The sequence below is a fragment of the Acinonyx jubatus genome, chromosome C1, assembly GCF_027475565.1.
Source record: "Acinonyx jubatus isolate Ajub_Pintada_27869175 chromosome C1, VMU_Ajub_asm_v1.0, whole genome shotgun sequence".
NCBI lineage: Eukaryota > Metazoa > Chordata > Mammalia > Carnivora > Felidae > Acinonyx > Acinonyx jubatus.
This window is the reverse complement of record NC_069381.1, coordinates 213,305,671-213,331,372: the sequence shown is the minus strand read 5'-3', so window position 1 is coordinate 213,331,372 and position 25,702 is coordinate 213,305,671. Positions and strand designations below refer to the sequence as shown.

General features: G+C 54.0%; 1 protein-coding gene across 18 annotated transcripts in view; it reads right to left on the bottom strand.

Moving 5' to 3' along the window:
* AGAP1 (ArfGAP with GTPase domain, ankyrin repeat and PH domain 1) overlaps nt 1-25,702 on the bottom strand; it is a 541,118-nt gene that overhangs the window by 326,860 nt on the left and 188,556 nt on the right. For 14 of the 18 annotated variants that reach the window (XR_008295656.1, XM_053215993.1, XM_053215997.1 and 11 more), the window contains exons 3-4: nt 21,513-21,600; nt 20,799-20,810 (exon numbers count right to left, since the gene is read on the bottom strand). Coding sequence is in view for 17 of the 18 variants with exons in the window: in XM_053215993.1 (XP_053071968.1) it covers nt 20,799-20,810; nt 21,513-21,600 (100 nt within the window). In the remaining variant the exon portion in view is untranslated. The remainder of the gene's footprint in view (nt 1-20,798; nt 20,811-21,512; nt 21,601-25,702) is intronic. The other 4 variants (XM_053215994.1, XM_053215995.1, XM_053215999.1 and 1 more) reach the window with 1 other exon arrangement.

The following is a 25,702-nucleotide window of genomic DNA, read 5'->3' as shown; positions in this document are numbered from 1 at the left end:
CACACAAAAAATGTCGTTATACAAGAAAGACCGGGAGTGAGGAGGGCAAATAGACGTGGGCTTCGCTTGTGGAAAAATACACCCTTGGCTGTCGCCCTGGAGGCATCTCTCAGTATTTAGGACCAGCAACCACTGGATTTTAAAACAACTACTGAACTCAGATTTAAGTGTTTGTCTTTAAGGACCCGTGTTCGCTTCTGATTAGAGTGCACAGCCTCCCGTGCAATGCCAGGATCACCCGTGGCCGAGAAGAGAAGAATTTTAACGTAGGCTTTGTTTGTAAATTCGGGAATTCTCTCTCACTGGGAACACGATGCACAGAGTTCAGAAACAGAGAGCATTGAAATGATCATTCTCTTGTTGGGTTTTGCAAAACGGGAAAGAATTTTTCATGCTGAGCAGGTGCCTAGTGTACAAGATTTTGATAAATTCAAGGGCTGAGAACCTGTATTCTCCTCAAGAGAAACCCAGTTTTTGAAAGGAAAACACAGAACATGGGAATGGTGTTTCCGTATTCACGGGGCACAAGTAAGGGAAGGATGCTCAATACTACACACGTGTTAGACACAACTACTGGATGGTATCTCCCCACGGGTCGAGACAGAGCGGGGCAGCTGGCTGGCGGAGGGGGGTGGGGTTAGAGAGCGCGCTGTTAGCGGGAAACCACCAGGGACCCTGCCGGGGCGCCGTGCGTATACAGAGGTGGGGCGGGGGCTGGCCCTCCACATCTCGGCCCCGCACACACCCAGGTGGGGCGAGACAGGTCAGGGTCCCGTGCAGCTCCTCGCAGCACCCCGGGTGGACAAGAGAACCACCAGGCCTCTGGTGGATGAGGGAAGTGCGCGCACCTCGGGGTCCCTCTGCCGTCTCCAAGGACAAACTACCTTCCGAGATTCCGGGCTCTGAATCCACTCTAGCTAATAATCAGCGGGATGCTGATTTCTTGTTTTTGAGAGAGGAACACATCATCACTGCCTGCTCTCATTTTCAGGCCTTGGCACAGACACCTTCCAGAAACGCCACCTACACCCCCAAATGACCACCCCCTGGAGAACCAGGGGGGCAGAGCTTCCCCGGCCCAGAGGCTATGTGTCCACCCTCCGCCTCCAGGGGTCGCATCGACTCCGGGTGGGCTCATCTTCCAAAGCGAGCACACGTGTGTGCACAGACAGATGTGCGCACACACAGACGCACATGCACACAGACACACACACCCACTCCCTTCTGGGCACCGATGTAACACGTAAAACACACCTGCTTTATCTGGTGTTCAGTCTGCTCCCATAAGAAAAACCGAAGAAAACTTTCCAACATTCAGATCAAACACATAAACTCCCATTCTGATCCCCTGCGTGGACACGACACTGAAGAAAGAGGACAGAGGACAGAGAAGGGAACAGGCGTGTCTGCGCCTGTCGGAAGACTAGCCGATGACTTCTGGTCCCCAAATCACAGACTCCTTGTAGGTAAACGAGTATGGCACCCTTTTCCCAGCCGAGCTGTCGTGACTATAAAGTGAGCCAGGAAACGTGTGGCACAGAAGCCCCCGACCCCCCCGGTGCGACACGGCCACAAGACTGCAATGCTGGGGGACCCGGCCTCCCTTATTCACCTCTCTCTCTACCTCAGTGTCCCCAGCTGTAAAACGGGACCACCTCATCCTGCGGGCAGGCGCCCACCTGAAGGGCAGTGCCATTGGCAATTATTACTAGCGATATTCAAAGTTTCTGCCAAAGGTCATCACGTGCTTTTATAAAAGACACACTTAACGTTCAATAAACCTACTTGTAATAGAAAAGTTAGCCCAAGTTGCAATAGTAATCAATATCACTTCTGTATTTTCTACAACTTAAAAGAACCCGCTATTTCTTGGCGAGATGAACTGAATTCAGCCTTTCGTGAAAACACAATGTTAGATGCGAAATCTGTACTGGGGGAAAAGCCTTTTTCTTCCCCTCTTGTTGCCAGAGGTCTGACAAGTCATACTGAGAGCGACACGGGAAAACCAACAGGTATTTGTTTACAAATTCAAAAATCTCTCCTCTGGTTCCTGGTGCCTCAATCCAGGCTCCTGAATGAGGGTGACAGTCACCGCGAACCTGCCCGAGCTAACAGTGCACTTCAGACCAAGTCTACCGAGAGAAGATCTGACGCACGTTTTTAAAGCCCTCACATCACAGGAAAATACTTGTGCTCGCAGCTGAGTGGTTTCAAGGCAGGTCATGTGATGTCACATCAGCGGGGCCCTCTGCTGGGAGGGACTGGTCTGGGCGGCACCTTGCATGTCCTTTCGGCCACAGAGTTCTGCCTGTGCTCAGGGAAACGGAGACCAGTGGTTTCTTGGTGGGCACAGGAGCCGAGCAGCATGGCACCCTTGGTGTCCCAGCGGGTATTTTAAAAACCCCGGTGATCATCAAGCATCCCGCAATCTGCAAGTGGCTAATTTTCACGTCCTAAAAGAGCCACATCAATTTCATGCAGTGCATTACTGCTATTATGGGTGGAGCTGTGCACCCCCAAATTCACACGCTGAAGTCCTAACGCCCAGTGCCTCAGAATGTGATCTTAGTTGCAAATAAATCCACTGCACATGTGAGGCGTTAAGATGAGCTCATAGTAGCACAGGATGGGCCCCTTAACCAATGACTGGTGCCTTTAGGAAAGGGGAAATTTTGGTGAAGATTGAGGCAGGGGCTTTGTAAGCCAAGAAACACCAAAGATGCCCCCAAACCACGAGAAGCCAGGAGACCGGCCTGGAACAGGTCTGTCTCGTGAGCTCGGACTTCTGGCTTCCAGTGTGGTGGGAGAACAAATCTACGTTGTGCCGAGCGCCCCAGTTCGTGGCCCATTGTTACAGCCGCCCTGGCAAGCTAAAATATGCTCTGATGCCAAGTTTCTGTCCTGGTGGTCCGCCATCCCCCAGAATGAGTTCGCACACTCTCTCTCTCCACCCAGCTTATCCCTAGAGCATTTCAAAACCCCCTTTGTTCTCTCCATCCCAACTGTCCATATTCATTGAAATCACCCAGGCTTCTCAGCTAGGTTTCCGCACGAGTTTCCTGCCTGCCTCACACCTGCTCTCAGCCTCAGGCCCACCCCACAGCACCCCACAACCTGAGGGAACCGCACAACGCCACAGAGCTGGCCCCGAGCCCACGCTCGCCCTGGGACCCTGCCTCCCCGCCAGCAGGCCCTGAGCCCCCAGCACCCAAGTGCATAGAGGCCTGCCCTGGGCATCCTGGCCACACACATCCGATTCCTCACTAGTCCGGGTCGTCTCCGGGCAGGAAGGGAGCAGCGGAGCCTGTCCCTGGGACCACACCCGCTCCCCAAGTCCCAGCATCCCTCCGCCGCCCAGCTGCCCCCCCCCCCCAACCTCTCCAGGGAGCAAGAACCCGCTGGGCGTCAGCACCCAGTCCTCCCGGAACGGCGTGGGGCTGACTGAGGACCTCCCCCTTGGATGCCCTGCTCCGTGACACCTGCGGGGTGAATTTCACACCAACTCTTTCGTTCTCTTCATGTGCGTTTGTGGAGCCTTGTTCACAAATGATGCTTCCAGGTGGTTCAATCATCGTATCCAAGTCAAGAAGGGTTTGCACCGACCCCTCTGTTTGTTCCTCCATAATCTCTGTCTTTGTAACCTCAGCAAAGGATTCTAGACCTTCTAAAAGGAGGGGTGATCCTTTCTTCCACCCGGAAAGACCCCTCTCAATTCTAAAATCACTTTACATCTCCCCCCTCCCCTCCCCGGATATATAATTAGTATGTCTTTTCAATACTTTACAACTATAGATATTAGCTTCCTGTGATTGGCTTATGTTATTTTACCCTGTACTATCTATACATACCTCAGGAAAAGAGATTAAATACTCCTATGCATTTGCCATGAACCTGAAGATTTAACAATTAGATAAAATTCAGCCAGGTGCTTAAGCATTAAGAATGGGGTCAGTAAAAGTGATAGATAAATAAGCTCCTACCACTGATCATCAGCAGACTCGACTAGCATGGGGCCACTGTGTACTGGGGAGACGTGGTCTGGCATGGATATAAAGCTCATTTTCTACGGATTTTTTTTTTTTAAGATTTTATCTTATTTTTTTAAAGTAATCTCTACACCCAATGTGGGGCTTGAACTCACAACCCTGAGATCAAGAGTCCTAAGCTGTAGCGACTGAGCTGGCCGGGCACCCCTCTACCGTTTACTTTAGAAACAAACGGGCAAAGCCTCAGGAGGAAACCGTGTTGCTCCGCACTGGCCCGCATTCAGCAGAGGCCACCACTCTTGCTACTTAAATTCGAACACACCACCTGGTCCCAGGCATCAGATCTTTTCCTCCCCAAATCTTAGAGGTCACCACCAACACCACAACCTACTTCGCTTTTCATGTAGATGTGTTGATGCCTATTTTATATTCCAATTTCCAATTACTTTCCTGCAGGTCTACGCGACCCAATTCTGTGTTCCTAGCACTCAGTGCCCAGTCTTCCCCGCAGCCAACACGATAATCTGCATTTATTATGCGGATGCCGCTCAGCTTTCTGGGGCTGCCGGATATCATGATGTAACATCAAATTACTGTTACTTTTCCAAAGTGTCCCCCAACCTGACCTCGTAGTGGAAACCATCAACAGATGTCTGGCCCGGCACACCTGTCTACAGGTGCAGAGGGCGCGGGGGGGCAGGGGAGAGCCGACCCCGGGGGCCACAGAGCCCATACACAGCTGCTGATCTGTCGGCCCTACTGTGGCACCAGGGCCCCGTTCCCATGAGGACATCTCCACGAGAACAGAAAACTGATGCCCCTCGTCCCTTATGTCCATTCCTTCCAAAGATGTAGTGAGACCACCAGGGGGAAACGGCACCACGTTAAGCACCCGGCAGAGATGTGCGGCTCTTCTTGTCCGAACTCAACCTCACGTGCGATTTAGTGATTTCTCTGGTTCACCCAAAGGCAGGTTTTCAGGCTTCCCAGAAAACTTCCCTGTTTACCTCTGTGTGCCCTTGGGCTTGCGTTCTTAAGCGAGTCCCCTTCATTTCTTCCCAAAACGGGTAAGAGGCGGACCGGACCGTACCTCCCAAGAACAGGGACGCGGATGTACGTGTGTTGTGAACAGCACACCAGGAATATGGCAATTCTACACGTCTTTCAAAAAGACTCGAGGAAGTCTCTTACGATCCAACGTGATCAATTACTCTAAAGGTCTCAAGGTTGAAACGGAGTCCCGCTCTCATTCCTGGGAACCAGTTTTAAATTTGGGATGCTGAGGGTGAGTAAAACAACTGGTCCTGAGCAGGACCTGGGTTCCTTCTAATATTTAATTCACGGTAGGTGGGATCGATCGACAGTGGAGGGCGATTTACACAGAGAGGTCTAAGTGATCATCTGTGCGGTCATTCTGCTTTAAGGGGGGGAAAAAAGCAAACTAAATTTTCCTATTAAAAAGAAGCTGTCTTGGGAGTGATCACTGCCAACAGATATTTGACATTTCTGTTTCTATCATTTTGTCTGATGGGGCTGAAAGCTATTAATGTGTCGTTAACAGTTCTCTGAGCAAGAGAAAGCAATGCTAATAACAGAGACCTAGAACACGCGATAGATCACAAAGCACTCTTCTTCCCACGTGGTCTCCGCTGTTGCCGAGGACACAAACATCACTACTGACATCCTCGTGTCCTTGGGGAGGAAAAGGTCAGACGCTGACCAAGCCCCCACGCCAGCGCGTGGCAGGAAGGAAACCCAAACCCAGATGTGCCCAGAGATCCCTGCACTCCTCTCTCCCACGTGAGATTCTGCTCAGACAGGGTGCACGTGACACCACCCAGGCCACAGATGAGCCTCGCAGCCTTTGCGCAATCTCCCAGCACCCAGGGGCCACCTGGGAACACGGGGGATGGCCCTGTCCTTGCTCTGCCCACAGCTCCAAGATCAGCCCTGTACTGAGAGCATGAAGCAGAAAACTGCTCACCGTGTTTGTTTGTTTGTTTTTCTCCCGTGGATTTTAATCTTCACTTTTTCATGCTTTGGCAAAGGAAGAAAATGATTTTTGACTTTCAATCTGCATCTGTAGAATATATCATTTCCCTTTTCCAAGGGAAAGGGGAGGGGCATCGTCCTCGCCTCTGATAAGGACGTGGCTGGGATCCGAGGCTTCCCGGAGGCACAAGCTGGCCTCGGGGCTGGTCAGCAATCACGGGCTGTGGCTCGGGCTGGGACACACATCAGGGACTGAGCCCCCTGCGCTCACCACGTAGACATTCTCGGCCATGAAAACCTTCCTAACGTTCGCCTGAAGTGTTCTTCTCCGCATGGCCCCAACAGAACGAGTATCTGCAAATTTTATTGTTTCCTAATTATTTAAGACAAGTGGAATGAGAGGGACACTTTGAAAAAGACTAGGATTTTCTTTCTCCCTGGGAGAACATTAAAAAAATTCATCATGAACATGCCAGAAATTTTTTAAAGTTGACTTTGTCTTTTTAAGTGTGATGAAGATACCAAAGTCAGCAACTTATTAACATGGAGGTTTTACAGAGGTTTTGTACTGTGACATTTAAAAGGAATTTTGTTTGGACCGTGTATTTATTTTTATGCTAGGAAAAAAGTTCCATTGGTAATGTATTAGTTTACAAAATTTAACAGAGTCAGATTTCATTGCCTCTGCCAATTTTTTTTAAAACCTACATTGTTTACCAAAAAAAAAAAAAAAAAGTAGCAACTACAGAAACGGACCAGCGGCAACGGACCAAACGGACCAGCGGATGAATGCGGTGGTTGCTAAATACTTCCCTGGGTAAACGCTCAGGGTCATGACTCCAGGAAAAAGAGGGGTTAAACATGGACATGGTATTTCCTTGGGCAGGCCGTGGTCTCTCATGACTTCATTTCACCCAGATCTAAGTAAAATAACAAAGGAAGATCAGGAAAGAAGTCAAAGTTCTAGATTAAGAGGGCAGATCTGAACTTCGCTAGCACTGGATTTCCTTTTCTTTATTCCTAATAAAACGAAGGGAAGAAACTAAGCAGTAGGAGGAAGAACATTCACTGTCCACTGAGAAAAGAGGTGTAGCTTCATCATAAAACCTCGAAAACAGTGGCCCTAAGATGAGAAGGAAGACTCCAGGGCTGGGCAGGACAGGGCTCCTAATTCCCACCCCCTCTCCAGCCCAGGGGTCAACAACAGCCCCCCCAAAAGGCAGAGGAAGAAATGTGGCAGCACAACCACAGATGTGAACGGCCCTAAGGCTCTCTGGAGGCGAAAAGAATACATATTGTCATTCCATCTCTCCCCCCACCCCCACCACCCCACGAGTGCAGAGAGCCCGGATCAGGACATTGGCACATTCACAGGAAAAGCAGAGCCCATCTGTGACCGTGGTTTGGAGGTGGTTCCCCGAGAGAGGAGAGGAAAGGGATGGGAAGGGCAGGATGATGCATTTATACTGTATTCTCCAGGAAAATAACATCCAGCCTCAGGGAGGTGGCCGAAGCACCTCCCTGCAGGGGATCTGCGTGCAGGACCGAGGTCTGGTTGGTGGCAATGTGGGCAGAGCGGTCCAGCCCTCTGGTGCAGGACACTCAGACGGGGGGTGACTCCCACCACAGGAAACCAGATGGTCAGGGGCTCTCCACACCCCAAACCTGACTTGGAATGAGAGAAGCCTCCTTGGTGGCCCCAGCCAGTGTTGGGGACCCTGCGGGGACCCCAGAGCAGAGCCAGGACAGCACTAGTCTCAGCAGAGAGAAGGTGTGGGCAGACGCCCAAGGAGCAGGTGGCTGGAGAAATGGTAAGGACATCATGCAAGACACTACTGGGGGGAAACACGGGAGGAGGCGACAAGGGAGACAGGAAGGAAGCACGCAAAACACAAGAGCCAATGCAGATGAAAACAAAACTCAAAAAGCAGAAGGAAACCCATCACGAGTGCTTCCCTCTCTAACACAGCTCAAGAATAGGCTTTCCACACGACACGAATGCCAGGGGTGAGAATTTCCAATAGGAGATGAAATGGAAACCTCTAGAACTGAGAACCAGCGTAACATTTTGGAACAAATGAGTAAGATTTGAAAAACATACGGAACAGAAGAGACACTGCTCAAAGCTGAGTTTCTGACAGAGACAGCTTGAAATAAAACAGCTGGTGAGATCAGCAAGCTGGAGATAAAGTCCTTGGGCACAAGTGAGCAGACAGGAAGGCAGACCAGTCTGACAAAAGGATAAATATGGCCGCTAACAACAAATTCCTCCAGAAAGAACTACGAGACCCTTCAGAGATAAAATGCAAAGGAATTTTCCACAAATGCAGAAAAGATCTGAATCTGCTGATCAAGAGACCATAGGATGTTCCAGGAAAAAGTGACACAGACCCTCCACCTCACTTTAAAGATGAGACAACAGGGGCGCCTGGGTGGCTCAGTCCATTAAGCATCCAACTCTTGGTTTCAGCTCAGGCCATGATCTCATGGTTTGTGAGTTCGAGCCCTGTGTTGGGCTCTGTACGGACAGCTCAGAGCCTGCTTGGGATTCTCTCTCTCCCTCTCTTTCTCTGCCCCTCCCTAGCTTATGCAAATGTGCTCTCTCTCAAAAATAAGCGAACATTAAAAACAAAAAACAAAGTAAGAAAACAGGGGCCCTGACAAAACACTGCCCCAGCCGGCAAGGGTGGGGTTTCTCAGCAAGCAGCAGGGTTTCAAAGCTACTCAAGAGGCCTTCTGTCCAGAGAGGCTGCCAGGCTTTTTAAAAATGGTCAATTTGGGGCGCCGGGGTGGCTCAGTCGGTTGGATGTCTGACCTCAGCTCAGGTCGTGATCTCACGGTTCGTGGGTTCGAGGCCCGCGTCGGGCTCTGTGCTGACAGCTCAGAGCCTGGAGCCTCCTGCTTCGGACTCTGTGTCCCCCTCTCTTTCTGCCCCTCCCCTGCTCGCGCTCTGTCTCTCTCGCTCTCAAAAATAAACAAACGTTAAAAACAAGTGTTTGTTACACGGTCGATTCAGTGAGCATTTTCATATACGCACAACTGGTTCTGGAACTGTATCACAGTTCACGACAGATCAAGTACGTGGTGCACACAGATCTGTGTCCAGCAAACTCCGATGTAAACTCAGACACCCACCTTCTGGAATGTCAGGAGAGCGGTGGCTTCAGACTGGCCTTTTAGAAACCTTGTCCTGCACGTGTCTGCGCCTAAAATCTATGCGGACGAGCGCCTTGCTACGCTACGGGACACGTCCCGCTTTCTCATGACCGACACGCCGGGCACAGGTGTGGTGACAGCCTTCCGTGAGACAGAAGTCACTTGAAAACAGTTCACCGGCTGACTCGGGGGTAGGTCACGGTGCGTTTAGTGCTGGCCGTGACGTAGGGGGCCCCGTCTGGACGATTCTGCGCAAGGAGAGCACTCGCTTTCGTTACCGCAAGGTGGGGGCTGTGAAAGCACAGCCATTCCTTTTCCTTCAACACTCCGGGATCTAGTCACTGGAAGGGCACCCTGAAAGAGCACACAGGTCGCTAAGGTACTTCTTTGAAGTGTCACTCGGGCAGCTCAGGTTTTCTTGACCTCACGCCAAAGGTGAAAGCAAAATTAACCGGCCGGAAAGGCAGACAGGACGCTGCAACCGGAGAAGCTGAGGTGCTCTTTCGTGTGCACAGAGCTCCTCTGCCGCCCCTGACGAGCAGTGTGACCGGTTGGACCCCCGCGATGTGCCACGGGCCCCACTCAGGGGCTCCGTGGAAATCCGCGGCTGCTGCTCGAGCAGAAGGTGGAAAATTAAACGTCTGTGGAAGCGGTTTTGCTACTCCAAAGTTCTCGTTTCCTCACTCTTAGCTTCCAAGGGCTCTGAGGAGTATGCACACCAGCAGTGTAATATATGAAACCTACGGGAGAGTTCTCTCCCCCAGCTGATGTCGTTTTTAAGGCTAAAATAAACCTAGCAACTCCGGGCAGGTGTGTGGGGTGGGTGGCCCCGGCCAGTCTCCCATTTTCAAGATCTAGTGACAGACCCGGCAGCATTCTCATTAAATTTTATGGGTTCCCCCTACCCCACAAAAGCACTCTCTAGAATACGATAGTACTATCCCTCCCCCCCACCCCCCCCCCAAAGTCCTCTGTGATAAGAGCACCAGAAGGTCAGCTCTGGGCTGTCATCAACTCCAGAAGGCAGGGGGGCCACAGAGCCCAAGGCACCTGGTCTCCTTCTGCAGGTGTCCGGGGTCCGCTTTGAGACGCGGGGAACACCGTGCGTGCGAATGACTTCCCGCCCGCCTGCCCTCACCGCACGCTCCAGGCATAATGCCGACCACCCGGGCCTCTAGCCTGTGGTCCGGCCTGTGTTTCCAGCCCTGGCGTCACGAGCCAGACCTCCTCCGGCACTCGACTGGCCCTTGGGCTCAGAGCCCGCCCCTCCTACCCCCCCACCGGACCTACTCAGTCTGCCCTGGCACCACACACTCGGGATTTTCCTGTTTGGAGAAACTAGGACCCAAAGCCCAGAGCTCACTTGCACTCCTCCCATGAACTCGGTATTTTCCCCAGTGACTCAGTGCCAGGGGTCAGGCACCTGCAGTGGACGGCAGAGCTCAGCCCACGCAGGGACCCCGGCTCCTTCCGAGCGCCCTGAGCCCAGCCGGCGATCTGCAAAGTCGTGAGGTTGGGTGTGGGTGCTTCCGGCAACAAAGGGGAACAGACGCACAGCCGCCACCGCGGCCAACCCCGGGCCCCCACCTTGAGTGGTTCCTGTGGAAACTCAGGTAATGGCAGCCCCTGCGGCCATGGGGAGGGGGCACCAGCTGGGTCACGCCAGCTGCCCGTCAGGGTCCTCAAACGTCACAGGGGCCTCGCACACATCAGCTAGGAACCGCTACGCTACGTCACAATGACAGCTCTGTGGTTTCCAAAGGCAAACTCACACTCAGAGGGGCTCACCCTGCAAACTCGGTGGAACCAGGGGGCACCAAGGCAGCGGCAACCAGACGGCCGCAGACGGTGCTCCGTACGTGGTCCTAACTCCACGCGTTCGAGAAGACCCGGGAGAACAAAAGTCGAAACAGCTCACGAAACAGCAAGTCCTCTACAGCGTTTCTCCAAATGCGCGACAGAGAAGATGCTCCAAGTCTCTCCCAACAGAAGACACTCTCACCTAAGCATAAGGCTGTGTTTCTAATCTCAGGCCAGGCTTCCACGTGAGCAAGTGATAAGGGAACAAAGGGATAGAACGCATCCGATTTGCACTCCGATGACACTCTGGTTCTCGCTAGCAGCAGGCGAGTCGCGGGTGTCGCCACGTGTGATCCTCTCCTTCAGCTCCACTTGGGACTTGCTTCCTGGCCAATTCTGCGTTTCCTCCTGGCACCGGGTGGACCGAACCCTGGCCTGAACCACCACTAGCACTGAGCAAGCCCCACCGGGGGCCACGCACAGCGTCGGTGCCGGGGAGCGAGGGAACAAGACAGAACCTGTGCCCTCATGGACTTACTGTCAAGGACAGCGGGCAGGACAGGAAGCGGGGAAGAAGGGCCAGGCTTGGTGGGGGATGGGCGGGGGAGGGGGATGGGCACCATGAGCAGGTGCAGAGCCTGCCCCCAGAACCCAGAGCGGATGGGGCCGGGGCTGGGGAGCCCGGTCCCGAATCTGCCGTCTAGAGAGAGCAGTCACGTAATGACGGGCCCTGCTGATTTATGAGCAAATCAGTAAACTGTTTATTACAAATGTTCCAGTACCCACCGCTGTGGTCATGCCTGAACATTCCAGCATCCACTGCTGCCCCTGAAATAGCTTGTGTGGTGACACCTAACAAAGTATATTTAGTCTTGCACGTTTGTTTCTTTGGGGTAAAATATACTGGTGGTTGCTTTATTTTTAATATTTTGCACATTTATTTTAAGCATTGAGAAAAGGTTAAGGTACAGAGAGCACTGCAGATTTGGGCACAAACTCCCCGCCCGGAATATTTAAACAAGGCTTCCTGGACCGGCGACACCCCCGGGGCCTGACGTGCATGTCGAGGGCTGGAGGGTCAGGACGTGAGCGACAGCGAGCGGGGAAACACAGCTCCCGGCGCGCTGGCTGATGGCCTCTCAGTCCCTCAGACTCCTTGTTCTCAGCTAGTGTTACCCGTGTGAAAATAACCTCCCCTTAAAGACATAAGCTGTCGTCACGTAAACTCTATTTTAAAATACGTGATCCTAGAACCGAATACGTAAAAGTAGTATCTTTAAGGAATGCTCCCTCACCATTCTTTGATCATCAGCCAGGTATCTGCTTCAAGAAATCAAAAAAGGCTGCTGTTAGATGGGACCCTACGGAGAAACCAAGAAATCCTATATGTTTCAACGAACTGACGTCATTTCTATGCTCTGCAGAGTGAGGGGTCAGCAAACTGTCTCTGTAAAGGGCCAGGTAATAAGCGTATCGGGCGCCGTGGGCCGTATTCTTTCCTGTTGGGTGTTTACTGGCTTATTTTTACAAAGCTTTAAAAAAGCAACAAGTCTTTCAGCTCATGGGCGTAACAGCCGGAGCAGGGGTGAGGGAGCCCTGCTGGAGAGTCTGTCTCACCTCTGCCATTTCTGATGCTGATGCCGACGCCTGCACATTGTCCACCTTATGATTCAGACGGCTGTTTTCCAGCTTCTCTCTGCAACTGTTACAGTCCCATGGAAACAGTGTATTTACTTAAATGGAAGGAGTCCAGGAGGTTCTGCGTCCAGGCCTGTCTCCATCCTTGATAGAGGGAGGCTTTCGTCCCCAAGAACACCTGAGGTGGCCAGCACGGAGCGTGGGCGGGGCTGCACCAAGGCCTGGCAGGAGACAGGACTGCCCCGGGCGCCCTCACTGATTGGGGTGGGGGGGGGGGTCCCTGTGTGTCACTGCCTCTGAGGCCAAAGCTGACCTTGCAAGGCCCAGGAATCTGCGTCTGGAACATCCTGGAACGAGATTAGCTTGCAGCGGCCACTGGGGCACAGTCGGGCGCCGGCCCAGGCCGGAGAGCGTGCCAGGGCACAGGGCCCCGGACGAACCATGAGCAGCCAGCACCCCTGACGGGGCCATGGGGGGCCTAGACGTATGGTGCCTGCAGCTCCTTCCATCCATCCGTCCGTCAGCTCCAGCCTCCAGAGCTCGTCCCCACACCCCGCTCCAGAGCCAGGCTCCAGCAATGGCCCTTCAGGCCTCCCCGACTGCCTCCAGAAGGCTCCTACATCAGCCATTTCTCACGAGGGCCCCCAGACTCACAGAGCAACTGCCCTGACCCACTGTCGGGCGATGCAGGGATCCCCCGCCCCCGCACTCTGACAGGCCCTCCCCTCCCCACCCCCCCACCCCCCGTGCTGGGCCGGGCGCTGACCCCCTGCTCGGTGCAGCCCGGACCCGCTCCCCTCGTCCTGCAGTACGAAGAGAGACGGTCTGTCCACAAGCCCAGGGGTTCCACACTCTCCACACCATCAACAGACTCAAGTGGCCCTCAAAGAGCAAGAGCTGTTTTCTTCTTTTGTTTGTGACGTTATGGCTTAAAATAAAACACTTTTAAGAAAAATGGAGGGGCGGGGCTCAGAAAAGGGTAACGAGTGCCGGCCGTACCCGGTGCTCCCCGGGGCCACGGGAACAGAACACAAGCAGCTTCCAGACCCAGGACAGGCATCACCTCCTCATCACGCTTCATACTCTCCCTGAACTAGGTCCTGCCTCAGAGTCTCCCAACACACCACCTCCAGGAAGCCGGCCAGGATGGATAAAACACGACGCTGAAGTAGAATCTGGTTTTCACTTCTGGCCTGGGTCGGTCGTCTGCGAACTCACGTGAACCATACAAAATTGTGACCTTTAGCCACTGGTAGCTGTGCACGTGTGCACGCGTGTGCACACACACGACCGGCCCCGGTCCTTCCCAGAGCACACGGCCGGTTCCTGCGGATGCCCTGCCCTCAGGCCGGAGACGCCTGACTCCTGCAGGAGCACAGGACCCAGAGGCGAGTTCAAGGGTACTTTCGGGATACCACAGACTCCCCTAGGGATTCTTCCTAGCACCTGGCCTATTTCACGGCTGCTGACTTCTACGTCCCTCTCGCCGAGTCCTGCCCCTGGAGCTGGCCACGACCCCAGAGGGGAGCTCGCGCTCACAGCCGTGAGGTCAAGCGAGTGCGGTCTCGCGGGATGCAACGTTTTCTGCCGACGACGCCGACAGCTCCACCTCTAATCGGCCACGACTGAAAGGTCAGCTCCGTACTTTCAAGTTCACTCCCAGCCTCCTCTCCACCCTGACCCACGACCACGCAGGGAGCTTCTCCCAACCCCCGCCTCCCTCTCCCGCACCCTCCTCTCTGCCCCGGGCACGGTGCGTCCCTCACCCTCTTCTCTGTTCGCCCCAAGGCTGGCCTCGGCCCGGGATCTCTCCCTTTCTGCACTGCCTTCCACAGAAAACCTCTCCGCCCCGATGGTCAGATCGCCCTAGCTGAGGAATGGTCACAGGTACGTGATCTCTCCCATTTCCCAGGACCCATGCAACAGAGCGAGGGGGAAGGAGAGGTGGTGAGTTAAGAGGACAGTGCGGAGGGGGGTGCAGGAAATCGGTTCCGAGAGCTGCTACCTTAGGATCCAAACAAATGCCTAACATTCCAAAGTTCTGGGCCCCTGAAAACCAAGAAGGAAAAGCAATGCCCGAAAAGCCCCAGGTCCGCAGCCAAAGGGACACTGGAGTCACAGGGAGAGATCCGCCGGGGGCAGCACTGGGGTGAGTTCAACCGTGCCCGCGGCATTTCCAGGGCGCCTGGTTGTCACAGTGCAAACAGAGACGCCCGACCCGTGAGTCAGGGGGGAAGAGCTACGAGCCCCCCAGTGGTTACAACACAGGAGAAGCACGGGGCTCCAGCAAGGCAGCCGGGGCCGCGTCTGACCGGCTGCTGCAGCCACGGAGAGAAACAATCAACCCTCCCCCATCTGCTGTGAACACTAAGGATCACGGGGCCACGAGGCCACCCACGAACTGCCTGCCACCAAGGGGGGAGACCTAGCTGAGCACGAAGCCCACGGGGGCAAGAAGTGGGAGAGGCGGTTCCTCACGAGCTTACGTGGATCAGCAGGGACTTTCCAGAGCTAAACCCATGCCCTCCGCTGCTCCCGGTCCTCAAGTAAATCAATCTCTGCTCTACTTAGGCGCACTGAACTTGCTCATCTAGTGCGTCCCTTCCGCTCGAGGGTCTAGGCTAATACAACACACACGGACCCCATGGCTGCCAGACCAGGGCAGGCGCCACCCGGGCCAGTGGCAGACGGTCCCACTGCCATTCGGATTCCCTGGGATGGGCGTCAATTGCCAAGATGACGAGAATCTGGGCCCAAGACGGGGACAGATGTGGCAAAGGTCGAGGGCGAGGGCACCTAAGTGGCCGGGAGGGGGGTTCAGCTTTGACAGACCCAGTGACTGTTTTCTCCTTTGCAGTGCAAAGGTCACGCGTTTAAAGCCCTAAAAAAACACCTTTGGTGCTAACCTCTCCGTGGGAAAAAATCGTCTGTAATTGCAACAGTGAAACGAGTCCTCCTCTCCTCTTTCCTAGTAAGGAAACGGTGTGGTGACAACAACGTGTGACGTCAAGAGGGGTCTCAGCAAGGCAGAGGCTGTGCGGACAGCATGCACTGGACCGCATGGGGGCTCCGAGTCCCGTGGCACAAGCCGGCACGCCCCCTTCTGGGTGCTCAGAGACTCACCCGGCCACGCAGCGGTCGCTGCCGTGAAGTAGAGCTGTTTACCCAGGAGGCTCTTCTGCTCTCCATCTAGAAGGTAGCGACTCTCAGTAGCCCCGCAGTTTCTTGTTTCCGAGCCATCAGCACAGAGCCCGACACGGGGCTCGAACCCACGAACCGCGAGATCACGACCTGAGCCGAAGCAGGACGCTCAACCGACTGAGCCCCCCAGGCACCGCCCTCCTTATTCTTAGTTTACAGCTTTCTTTTCCATAGAGAATATGCCTCTCTTTTATTGTTTCTTGGTGGCTCTACTAAGAATTTTAGTAGCCTTCACCTACTCTGGACAACATCACCTAAGCCTCCCTATGGCCTAGCTGGGAGAGGACAGAGTTAACGGACTGTTCTATGGACGGAAGGAAGGAGAGCTCAGTGAAACTTCCACGGTCAGAGGCTGCTTTGAAATAGTTAGGGAATGTGAAAGACCGGACTTCTGCTCGATCTGTTAAACCAACCTGCTGGCAGGCAGCTCGTCATCTTAAGGTTTACAGATAATCCTCGTTAAAAAATTATCATGTACACATAATCACTTGGTTACGAGTAACATGGTAAAATTATGTTGCAAACATTTAAATGGCTGGGCTTCAAAACAACTCAACTTTTATTAGAGTTTACAGATTTTTTCATTGGAACGTTAAACAGCACAAAAGGACGTGTTTAGAAATAAGCCCTAACATCTGCTGAGCAGTGGTAGCGGACAAAAAAAAATTTTTTTTTTCACGTTTATTTGATTTGGAAAGGATTTTGGGGGCAGACAGCCTAAACACATTTCATGTGTCCCAGAAAATATGGCTAAGTGTTTACCGCATGGTTTGTTTCTAAGCAACTAAGTAAACATTCATTAAAAAACGATTTCGGATACATGTGCTCCTGAGAACCTATCTGCTGCCCAGAGACCGATTGCGGACAGAGTCCTGCGGGCAGGAACGGGGGAGGGATGGCCAGCTCGCGGGGACCTTACCGCCAGCAAGCCCTTGCTGCAGGGGGCAGTGACCAGAGAACTGTCCAGCTGCACGTGACACCCACAACTAGGGACGGACACCCTGGCACCTTCTGCCCTGTTTAGTTCTGGTACTTTCTTGAAAAATTAGCGAAGAGCAGTTAATCTTATTATCCCAGGAAGGAGGGTCCACGGACATTCTTAAGCCTGTCTCCACCAACCTTATAATCTCCCACTCGATCCACCAGACAGCTGAGTCTCATCTTAGCTCTGGGCCCGTCCCCTACCCCAGGAACACAAAGGCGGCTCTGGGTGTGAGGTCCCCGGGCTCCAGATGCTTCGGCACGAGCCATCTGCACAGCTCGGCAGGGCCCACGGCATGAGGGAGAAGAACGCAGGGATGTCACGGAGACAGGGTCTCAGGGGAACGACTGCGTTCCAAAGCTCCAAGTGTCTCCGGGACGCCACAACCCACAATCTTCCAGCCCGCCCGGGGTCAAGTGGCTCGGGGCAGGTCCACAGTGTCCATCAAATTCCCACTAACCCTGGAGAGCCTGGTTTCCTCTCCTGTTTTCCTTTTCTCAGTTTTGAGGGGAGAGAGTTAAACGCCGAATGGCGGTCACGGAGGTCTGCGGTGGGGAAGGAGGGATGCACCGTGAATATTAAGCACCTACACGACGTGGAGACTCTAATTCCATGCCCAAAACATCATTCACAATTCTAATTCGCAGCCATTAATAGGGCGCTGAGAGCAAAGGGGTCATTTTCATCTTGTCTCTATTGCAGGGGAACGGCAGCCGTGAAATTCCCATCAGAGGTGTGAAGGTCACACACACACACGCTCATCTCGTGTCCATGAGGCTCCGGGAAGAGCGGGGGTCGCCCCTCGCTCCTCCTGCCCCGGGAGGGAACAGGGCAACTTCACAGCGCTGACTGCAGCTTCTGCTTACACACCGTGTGCGCAAAACACGGAGGGTCATTCGTGGGTTGGAGTCCAGCCCCCAAGAGAGATATTCGAGTCCTGGCCCCCGACACCTGTGACGTGGCCTCATCTGGAAAGAGGGTCTTGGCAGATGTGATGAAAATGAGGTCAGACTAGAGAACGGGGGGATGAGGGGGGACCCTACACCCAGTGACTGCCATTCCCACGAGAAGAGGGAAATCTGGACACGGAGACAAGGGCACCGGAAGAATGTCGTCGCATGAAAGGGACAGAGATTGCAGTGATGGGTCTATGAGCCAAGGAGCCGAAGGTTGTCAGCAGCCAGGCACAGAAGAGACTCCCGCTCAGAGCCTTCCAGAAAGAACCAACCTCATCAACACCTTCATCTCAGGCTTCTGGTCTGCACAGCCGTGACAGTGAAGTTCTGCTGATTTAAGCCACTTGGTTTGTAGTAATTTGTCAGGGCGACCTTAGGACTCAGACACACACACGCACACACATGCACATGCACGGCTGAACGGATATCCGCCTGCACAAAATGTTACTCCTTGGATTCCTCTGATGGAATCACTGGCTCCCTGCTGAGGTGCCCACTTTTGCATTGCTAATTTACTAATTAAAAAAAAAATACACAAAATATTTAAATCCGTCCCTCATTTAAACTGCATCTTTAAAATTACCGACATCGTGTTGCTCAACTCTCTCTACTACGAGGATAAAATACCAGCGAGAAGGAATCACACGACTGAAACACAACAGCTGTTATCCTCGGAAACCCAGCTACAACCAGTCTGATGCAAAGTACGTTCCGGCAAACGTCTGGGGTCATCCCATGCCAGAGTTTTCTACGGAGAGCACACTCGTCTGAAAACAGCAGGCCTTCGCCACCTCACACAGCCAGCAACCTACAGATCCTGTGACAGGTCAGAGTGACGCTAAAGGACACTGCACGCTAATTAAATCAAAGCAGGTGGGAACAGAAGAGTTCCAGGAGGGCGCCAGGTGTGCAAGCAGACCTCACAGTCCCGGCAGCAACAATCCTCGTGCCTGAAGTCACTGCCCGCGTGCGGCCAGAGGCAGCTGGTCCCCCGGCAGCTGCGAGAGGAAAAGGAGGACAAGCCAGAAGCAGTGGACAGGCCTTGCAGCTCACCTGAAGGGCACCACCCCCAGCGTGGCGATGGAGATGCCCGTCAGCAGCTAGCTGCCCTCGAGCCTGACCTCTGGCCTCTGTGAGCTGTGGCAGGTGGGGCTGAGCTCTAATCGGCTTCACCTGCCGTCCACACTCGTGGGACGGGATTCCGTTGCTCGGACGTGCTCCGTAAACCTGGGCAACGACTCTGGTACGTCCCGACTCCAGAACGTTCTGAGTGTAAAGCTTCTCAATGAGGCGGGCACAGGCACTCGGTCGATGTTAACACATCCGACAAGAACTATAATTACTTCCCAGGTACAGACTCCCTGGTGGTGAGAAAACTTCAGTGTGGCCAGACAGCGAGAGACCCAGGCTTTCCTTGTTTGTGTCCTTTCAGAAACAACCGGATTCTCCTGCAGCTCTGAAACTCACCCAGGCAAGTGGACAGGAAGTGGGGGGCGGCTCCCTGGTGCCCCTGCACGAGAGGCAAGGACATGGCCACATGCCTGGTTCCACGAAGGCACATGCAGACAGCTCCGGGGAAACAAAGATTCACTGGGGCTTATGGGGTTTCCAGGCACAGGGGGGCACCTGCCCCAGTGCTTTCTGCAGCCAGAGACCCTGACACAGGTCCACTAGGGCCCACCTGGCAGCCCCACCCATGACCTGGGGTCACATGAGAAGACAGGTGGGCTGAGCCCTTGAGAAAAGACCACTGACAGTCCTTCCCCTGGTCCGGGGGGGCCCTGGGCACAGGCGCCACTGGAGGAGGGGAGGGGGGATGAGACTTTGCCGACGAGGACAGGGACGGCCTTTGGTGTAGTCACACGCTCTCCTTTAAAATAACGTACTTTTATAACTGTATGCGATGCCATGAAATTTTAGTAGAGTAAAAGGTGTCAAGGAAGTGGGTTCATTAGAGACCACGGTTTAAGTCACCCCACTGGGTACAAATTTTACTTTTGAAGTATGAACGTTCAAGAAAAAAATGCCTTCATGCTCGTCAAAATATAAGGGCCCCCAGCAAAGAAACCACAGGCCCAAATGTGATGGAACAGACCGAAAATAGCAAGTGGGAAAACAGCAGAAGCTATAATAATGACAAAACAGCACCACGTGGGGACGAGAACGGCATCCACAGCTCGGGGACTGGTGTCCCAACGCCAGAGCGCTGGCAGCAAAACCAGGGGCCCACACCACATCACCGGCGGCCCCTGGTGGAAATCAGAGCATCTGAGGAGAGCGCGAGTGGATTTACTGGAGGAGGGGATCATCTGAGGTCAGGTCAGCCAGTCCCTCGGCATCTGGGGTCACCGACCTATACAACGCCTAACCCCAACGAGTGAGTAGAAAGCCCGAGAAAAATGCTCTGTCTCTCCAGGTGGAATCAAAACGACCATGGCTACATTCCACGCTCGGATACCAAGGAACAAATCCAACACAAGCACGACTCAGGCACAGGTCCCAGGAAAGACGTCAGAAAGACCTGGAACCTTCTCTCCTCCCTGCACGCCCCCCCCGCCCCCGCCCCGACCCCTGTCTCCAAACCATGCCATTTTCTAGCAGGTATATACGTTTTCCATTGGATAGACACCCTGCTTCCCTTCGATACCCGCCCAGGAGCCTCCACGACCCATCTCCCTAAACCCCCCTCTCCACACGGGTAACGGAAAAGCGGGCCTTTCCCTGAGGTGACCACCACGAGGCCGTGATGACAGGGTTGCAAAATTCTGCACAGTGACGGCAGAGCCCTGAAGGGCCCCAGAACGCCAGCCTTCCAGACTCTTCTGAATGGTTACACGGGATCCAGGACAAGAGTTAAATGCTAGAACAGGTGTTACAGGAAACATGGGAAGCTACTCAGGACTACTGCTAAGAAGACATCTAAGGGACAAAACAGGGTGAAATGTTTAACTGAAATAAAAGGATGAAATGAAACAAAATCGGATGATACACAGAACGAGGAGGCAAGGGAACACTACAGTGCGAAGTTGTGTCTCTCCTCTCTCTTCCAACAAGACAAGTTCTGCCATGAAGAAAATGTATAGTTACCTGCGTCCATATCTGCAAAGAATGGAACAGCCAGTAAGAAAAAGAAGGAACCAGAAATTCAGTGTCTCAGAGTTGGATTTTAAAAGGTTACACGGAGAGAAAATATAACTCAGAAAAATTCCTGTGAACTCTACGTGGATTAAAGGACACAGGGATTACGTGGCTTCCTGTCACTGCCTTAACTCTACTTAAAGCAAAAAATAAAATGTGAACATGTTAACTGAAGAAGCAAAAGCCTAATGGCAAAAGAAATCTCTCACTCTCATGCAAAATGATTCTTAAATGTTCAGAATACAATATATGGGGGAAACATACTCAAACATACGGTGGTGGTAACCTGAGAGGCTCCTATCTACCACTAGGTAACAGTACGTGCAGATTATGTACAAACTTAGTATCCGGAACAGGCAAATGTCCGAGTCACGTTTAAAGGGGTGACCCTGGATTAACATTTGAAACACCAGGACTGCTAGATAAGAAATAAACTCAACAGCATTTCAAGGCTCTACTCTACGGCTCCAAATGCCAAAGAGAATATCATCAGTTAGCTAAAAATACTACAAAAGAAACAACATACCTAAGGACTTTCACTGCCTGGTATTTTATTCTTTCTCAAAAAGCGTGATGCATCATAGTAACGGTTTAGAATACGCTACAGAAAACTTTCGTAAGCTAAACACTCCTGAGCTTCACGTGGCCTGCCACCCAGCGTACCTTCGGGAGACTCCTCCTGGACGTATGTGCCGGTCAGATACCGGTGCACCAGGGCCGACTTTCCGCTGGCCAGGTTACCCACGATTCCCTGAAACAAAGAATCGGACGACCGTTCAGTATCATTACATCACTCTGCTCGTCGATCTGCAAACAGGGGGAGGGGAAAACGTAAGTCTGAGCGTGACCATAGGCAAGCAGCGGCTGGAGGGCCCGAACCCGGCTCATTAAATTCTCCTCCGCAAGTGGAAGAGATTCCCGTGCCCTCCGTTTGCACCTCCTGCTCTCATCAGCCTTGCCGGCTCAGAGGGCGTCAACGCCGTGTGAACCCACAGACAGCGGCCTTCTTCCGACACCGCGTGCCGCGGGTCTATTGGGAGAGCGTAGGCTGAGTCGGCCCGTCGACATGGACTGCGCACCCTCACCGTCCCGGGCGGGGTTTGCTGTGTCGAACAGGGCGCGGTCCAGGACAGAGTAAAATGGGAGTGAGAAGGGTATTCTGGTACATTCCACCAGACTCGGGGGGGGGGTGGTTCTGGAGCCAGGCCAGCTGAGAAACATCAAGAGAGGACGGTGTGGGGGAGGGGCTGCAGGGGCTCGGCCCATGGTCAAGGCAGCAGAGGGGTCCAGACTGGGTTAAAAATGCCCATCGAGAGTCAGGAGGGCCACTGCTCTGGCAAGGCAGCAGGCTTGCCAGACAAGACATGGACTTGAGGGCAGCCGGCCCCTTGGGAAGGCTTCCCTTCGCCTGTGCTGGGGACCTCACGCCCTCTGCCTTCTCTGCAAGCAGCCCATCAGCGACCCCCCCTCCTGTACTGTACCTTCCCCACCAGATCTCTCCTCTCTGCGTTTAAGCACGCCCAAATCAATTCTTTCAGAAACACAAAACCAGAGCCCTGCCTCTGGACACAGGTGGCCTCCTACGAGCCTGCCTCCCCTTTCCCACCAGGGCCAGGCTCACAGCTCACTCCCACCCTCCTGGTCCCGCCCTTGACCCTCACAATGTCAAGTGCTGATCCAAGAGCCACAGGGACGCTGGCCCTGAGGTCAGAGATGACCTCATTCCTAAAAGCGCTAGCCTCCCTCTTGTTCCTGACCCAGCCCATCACTGGAAGCCACAGACCAGACGCGCTTTCTCCAAACTTCCTGCCCGAGCATCCTCCTGGAGTTCCTGCTAAGCCCACGTGAGCACTCTCCAGGTCTCCTGGTTTCTTCCAGAGTCTCGACTCTCGGGCCCCGGTGCGCCTGGCCACGTCCCGCCCTCCCGGGCCGACCTGCTGTTCCCAAATCTCGTTCTCCAGCCCCCCCATCAGTCGTCCGCATGCACCCCACGCCACCCAAGCTGGTGCTCGAACCCCAGCACGCCCAGATCGTGCGTTCTCGCCCCGGTTTGCTCGTCGCCCTCTATGGCCACACCTCACCAGGCTTCTCAAACCGGAAACGTGGAAACCATCCCAGATTCCCGTGGAGCCCTGGTGCTCCTAAGCACTTTCCCAGTCATACTGGGTCACGGGGCAGATGCTAGCTGGTCTGTCTACAGGCTCCCCCCTTCACCCCAGGAATAGCAGAGAGACTCCTGGAAACTGCCTCGCCCTGACAGGACTTGCTATCTGTCTCCAGACACCTGGACCTTTCCTCATCAATCACTTCCTGAAATACTACTCCTGCTCACTGCTCAGCAAGCGGCTCAGAGGTCACCTCCTCCGAGAAGCCTTCCTAAAGCACAGCCTCAACCGGGAACCTCTCCTCAAAGCCCCCTTAGTGCCCTCCTCACAACGCCGTCTCGTGACCTCTGTGTTACCAGCATCACTATGCGGGTCTGTCGGAGATGCTGACAATTTCCGAAGGGCAGGGTCTGGGTCTCTGTCCCCTGGGTCCCAGTGCTCCAGTGCTGCACCCGGCCCGGGAGTCTCCCAACGGCACCCGCTGCGTAAATGAGCAAACGAGTGAGCGGCTCCAGCACCAGGACAAACAGAGATGCTTTGTTACCGGGGCACAAAGCCAGGTGACGCGGGCAGACCCGAAATAGAGATGTGTCCCTTTCCGACGGGACTCCTGTCTTCTTTTTACCTGGGGCCTCTATAAGCCGAGGATCTCTACCTATTAATTATTCTTTTGCTCAAGGGCACCTGCTGTTTGTCAGCTCAGGCTGAGAACACCCAAACCAGCGTGCCGCAAAATTAAATTTTTAATTAAGATTAGACTTTCTCTTTCCCGAGGAGGAAAATGCTCAAAATCAAACACTGCTCGGTCTGTGCTTCCTGCGTGTGGCATATTCCTTCCTCCTCACGCAACGGTGCTCTGCAGAGAATGAGCTTCCCCTTCAGGAGAAAAGTCAATGAGTCTTGGGGGTGGCAGGGGGAAGGCTGCCCCGGAGACTGGCACCCATGGGCCTTGTGTTAATTGGAACCGCTGGCAGAAACAACGAGCCGGCTGTGAGGAGGAAATAGAAAGGGACGAAACGCTTTTTAGGCGGTGAAGCTCCTCCGGGTTCCACGACCGCTTCTGGATAAAAGGAGGAGAGCTCACCCTCGCCTACGGGCTTCATACGCAGCCGCTCAGGAGCACAGGTGGGGCGTCCGGAAAATGACACGACGGCAGACAGACGCCGTCACGGTGCCACGGGCCCTGCACCCTGGGGAGGAGCCCCGACTGTCAGGGCCACTGCTCCATGTTCTCCAGTGACAAGAGGGAAAGAGCACCGTCTCTGTTCAGACTGATTTTTCTGTCATCCTAAACCTCACCACTTACCTGCTAAACTTAGTGCAGTTTGTTGAAAAGAAAATCAAGGCCGTCAATAAAAATCCCAGCTGGGAATCCAAAGAAAGCCCACATCTGCGGGCGAGACGTCGAGGGCGTATTTCCTGCTTCTGCCCAGATGTGAGCAGGGAGCACCCACTGCCTGCCGCCCGAGGACGGTGACCCGCGTTCGGATCCAAGAGCAACTGATCATTGATTACCCAAGCAGAACACAACTTGAGAAAACATGAGGCATGGTACCACCACGCTTGAAAAGAAAGCAAACACTGAGATTCTCTTCTCTGACAGATTCCAGAAGATTGATTGCAAAATATCACATAAAGAGTCCACTTGAGGCTTGCGATTATGTCATTTAATTGCTGCGTCTGTGACACAGAATCAGGGATCCCGGAGGCGCTGACCTAAGGGGCCACCTGTCTCGGGGGATGTCGTGCGAGGGCGCGGAACAACGGCGGCCCTGTGGATGCACGGGGGGCTGCCTCTGAACAAAGGAGCACTTTCTGGAGACGCGGAGAACTCCTCGGCACAGAAGGGACCTGCTGAGGACAGGCAGCTGCCCTTGCGCGGCGGGAGGGCTCCCTGACCGGAGCAGGGCTGTCCCGCCGGGGTCTGGCCATCCACACACAGGGCAGGACAAAGAGAACTTCCTCCGCATGAAGGCAGAGTCCTGGTTCCTCATCCACGGGACGTAGTCAACCTCTGGCACGTTCTAGCAAGCCTCGAAACAGTCACCCTTCAGGAGCACGGATCCATGCTGCCTCCGAACATAACCCTTCCTACACCTCTAGACATTCACTCCAGGAAATTACATGCTTCTGAAACACCAGCAGAAAACCAGCTTTTAGGAGTGACCATTCTCAATTACAGCCCGGCACGAACATGGGGGCTCCGGCAGAACCCCCCCAAACTCCCCAAATCAGACAGCTCGATACTCAAGGATCACAGTCAGACCGTAACACCGTCACAAGGGGAGCCGCCGGCCTCATTCGGCTCCTTCGATTTAACTTGACTGAACGTCAACGAAAAGTTTGAACTCAGCTCGTCAGTCGCACGGGCCACCCTGCAAGCGCCCAGTGGCCACGTGGGGCCAGCAGCCTGGGCAGCAAGACGGAGGAGGTTCCCGCTGGTGCAGAAGCGCAAACCGCGTTCAAATCCCAGGTCCGCCACCTGCTGACTGTGTGCGGCTCGTGGGGAGACTCTCAGGATTCGGAGGGCGTTTCCTCATCTTGAAACAGGGGTAACGACGGTACCCGAGTCGTGGGCAGCAGGCGGGTGAGCGCGAGACGCTCGTGTGACGCCCTCACAACATGCCCTGCGCAGAGCAAGCGCCTCCTGGCGCGGCCCGCGTCACCGTCACCCCAGCATCGCCCCGTCCCGGCGCTCTGATCGTGGACCATGCAGGCGCTCTTGGCGGTTTCACGGGAGTGGGGGCG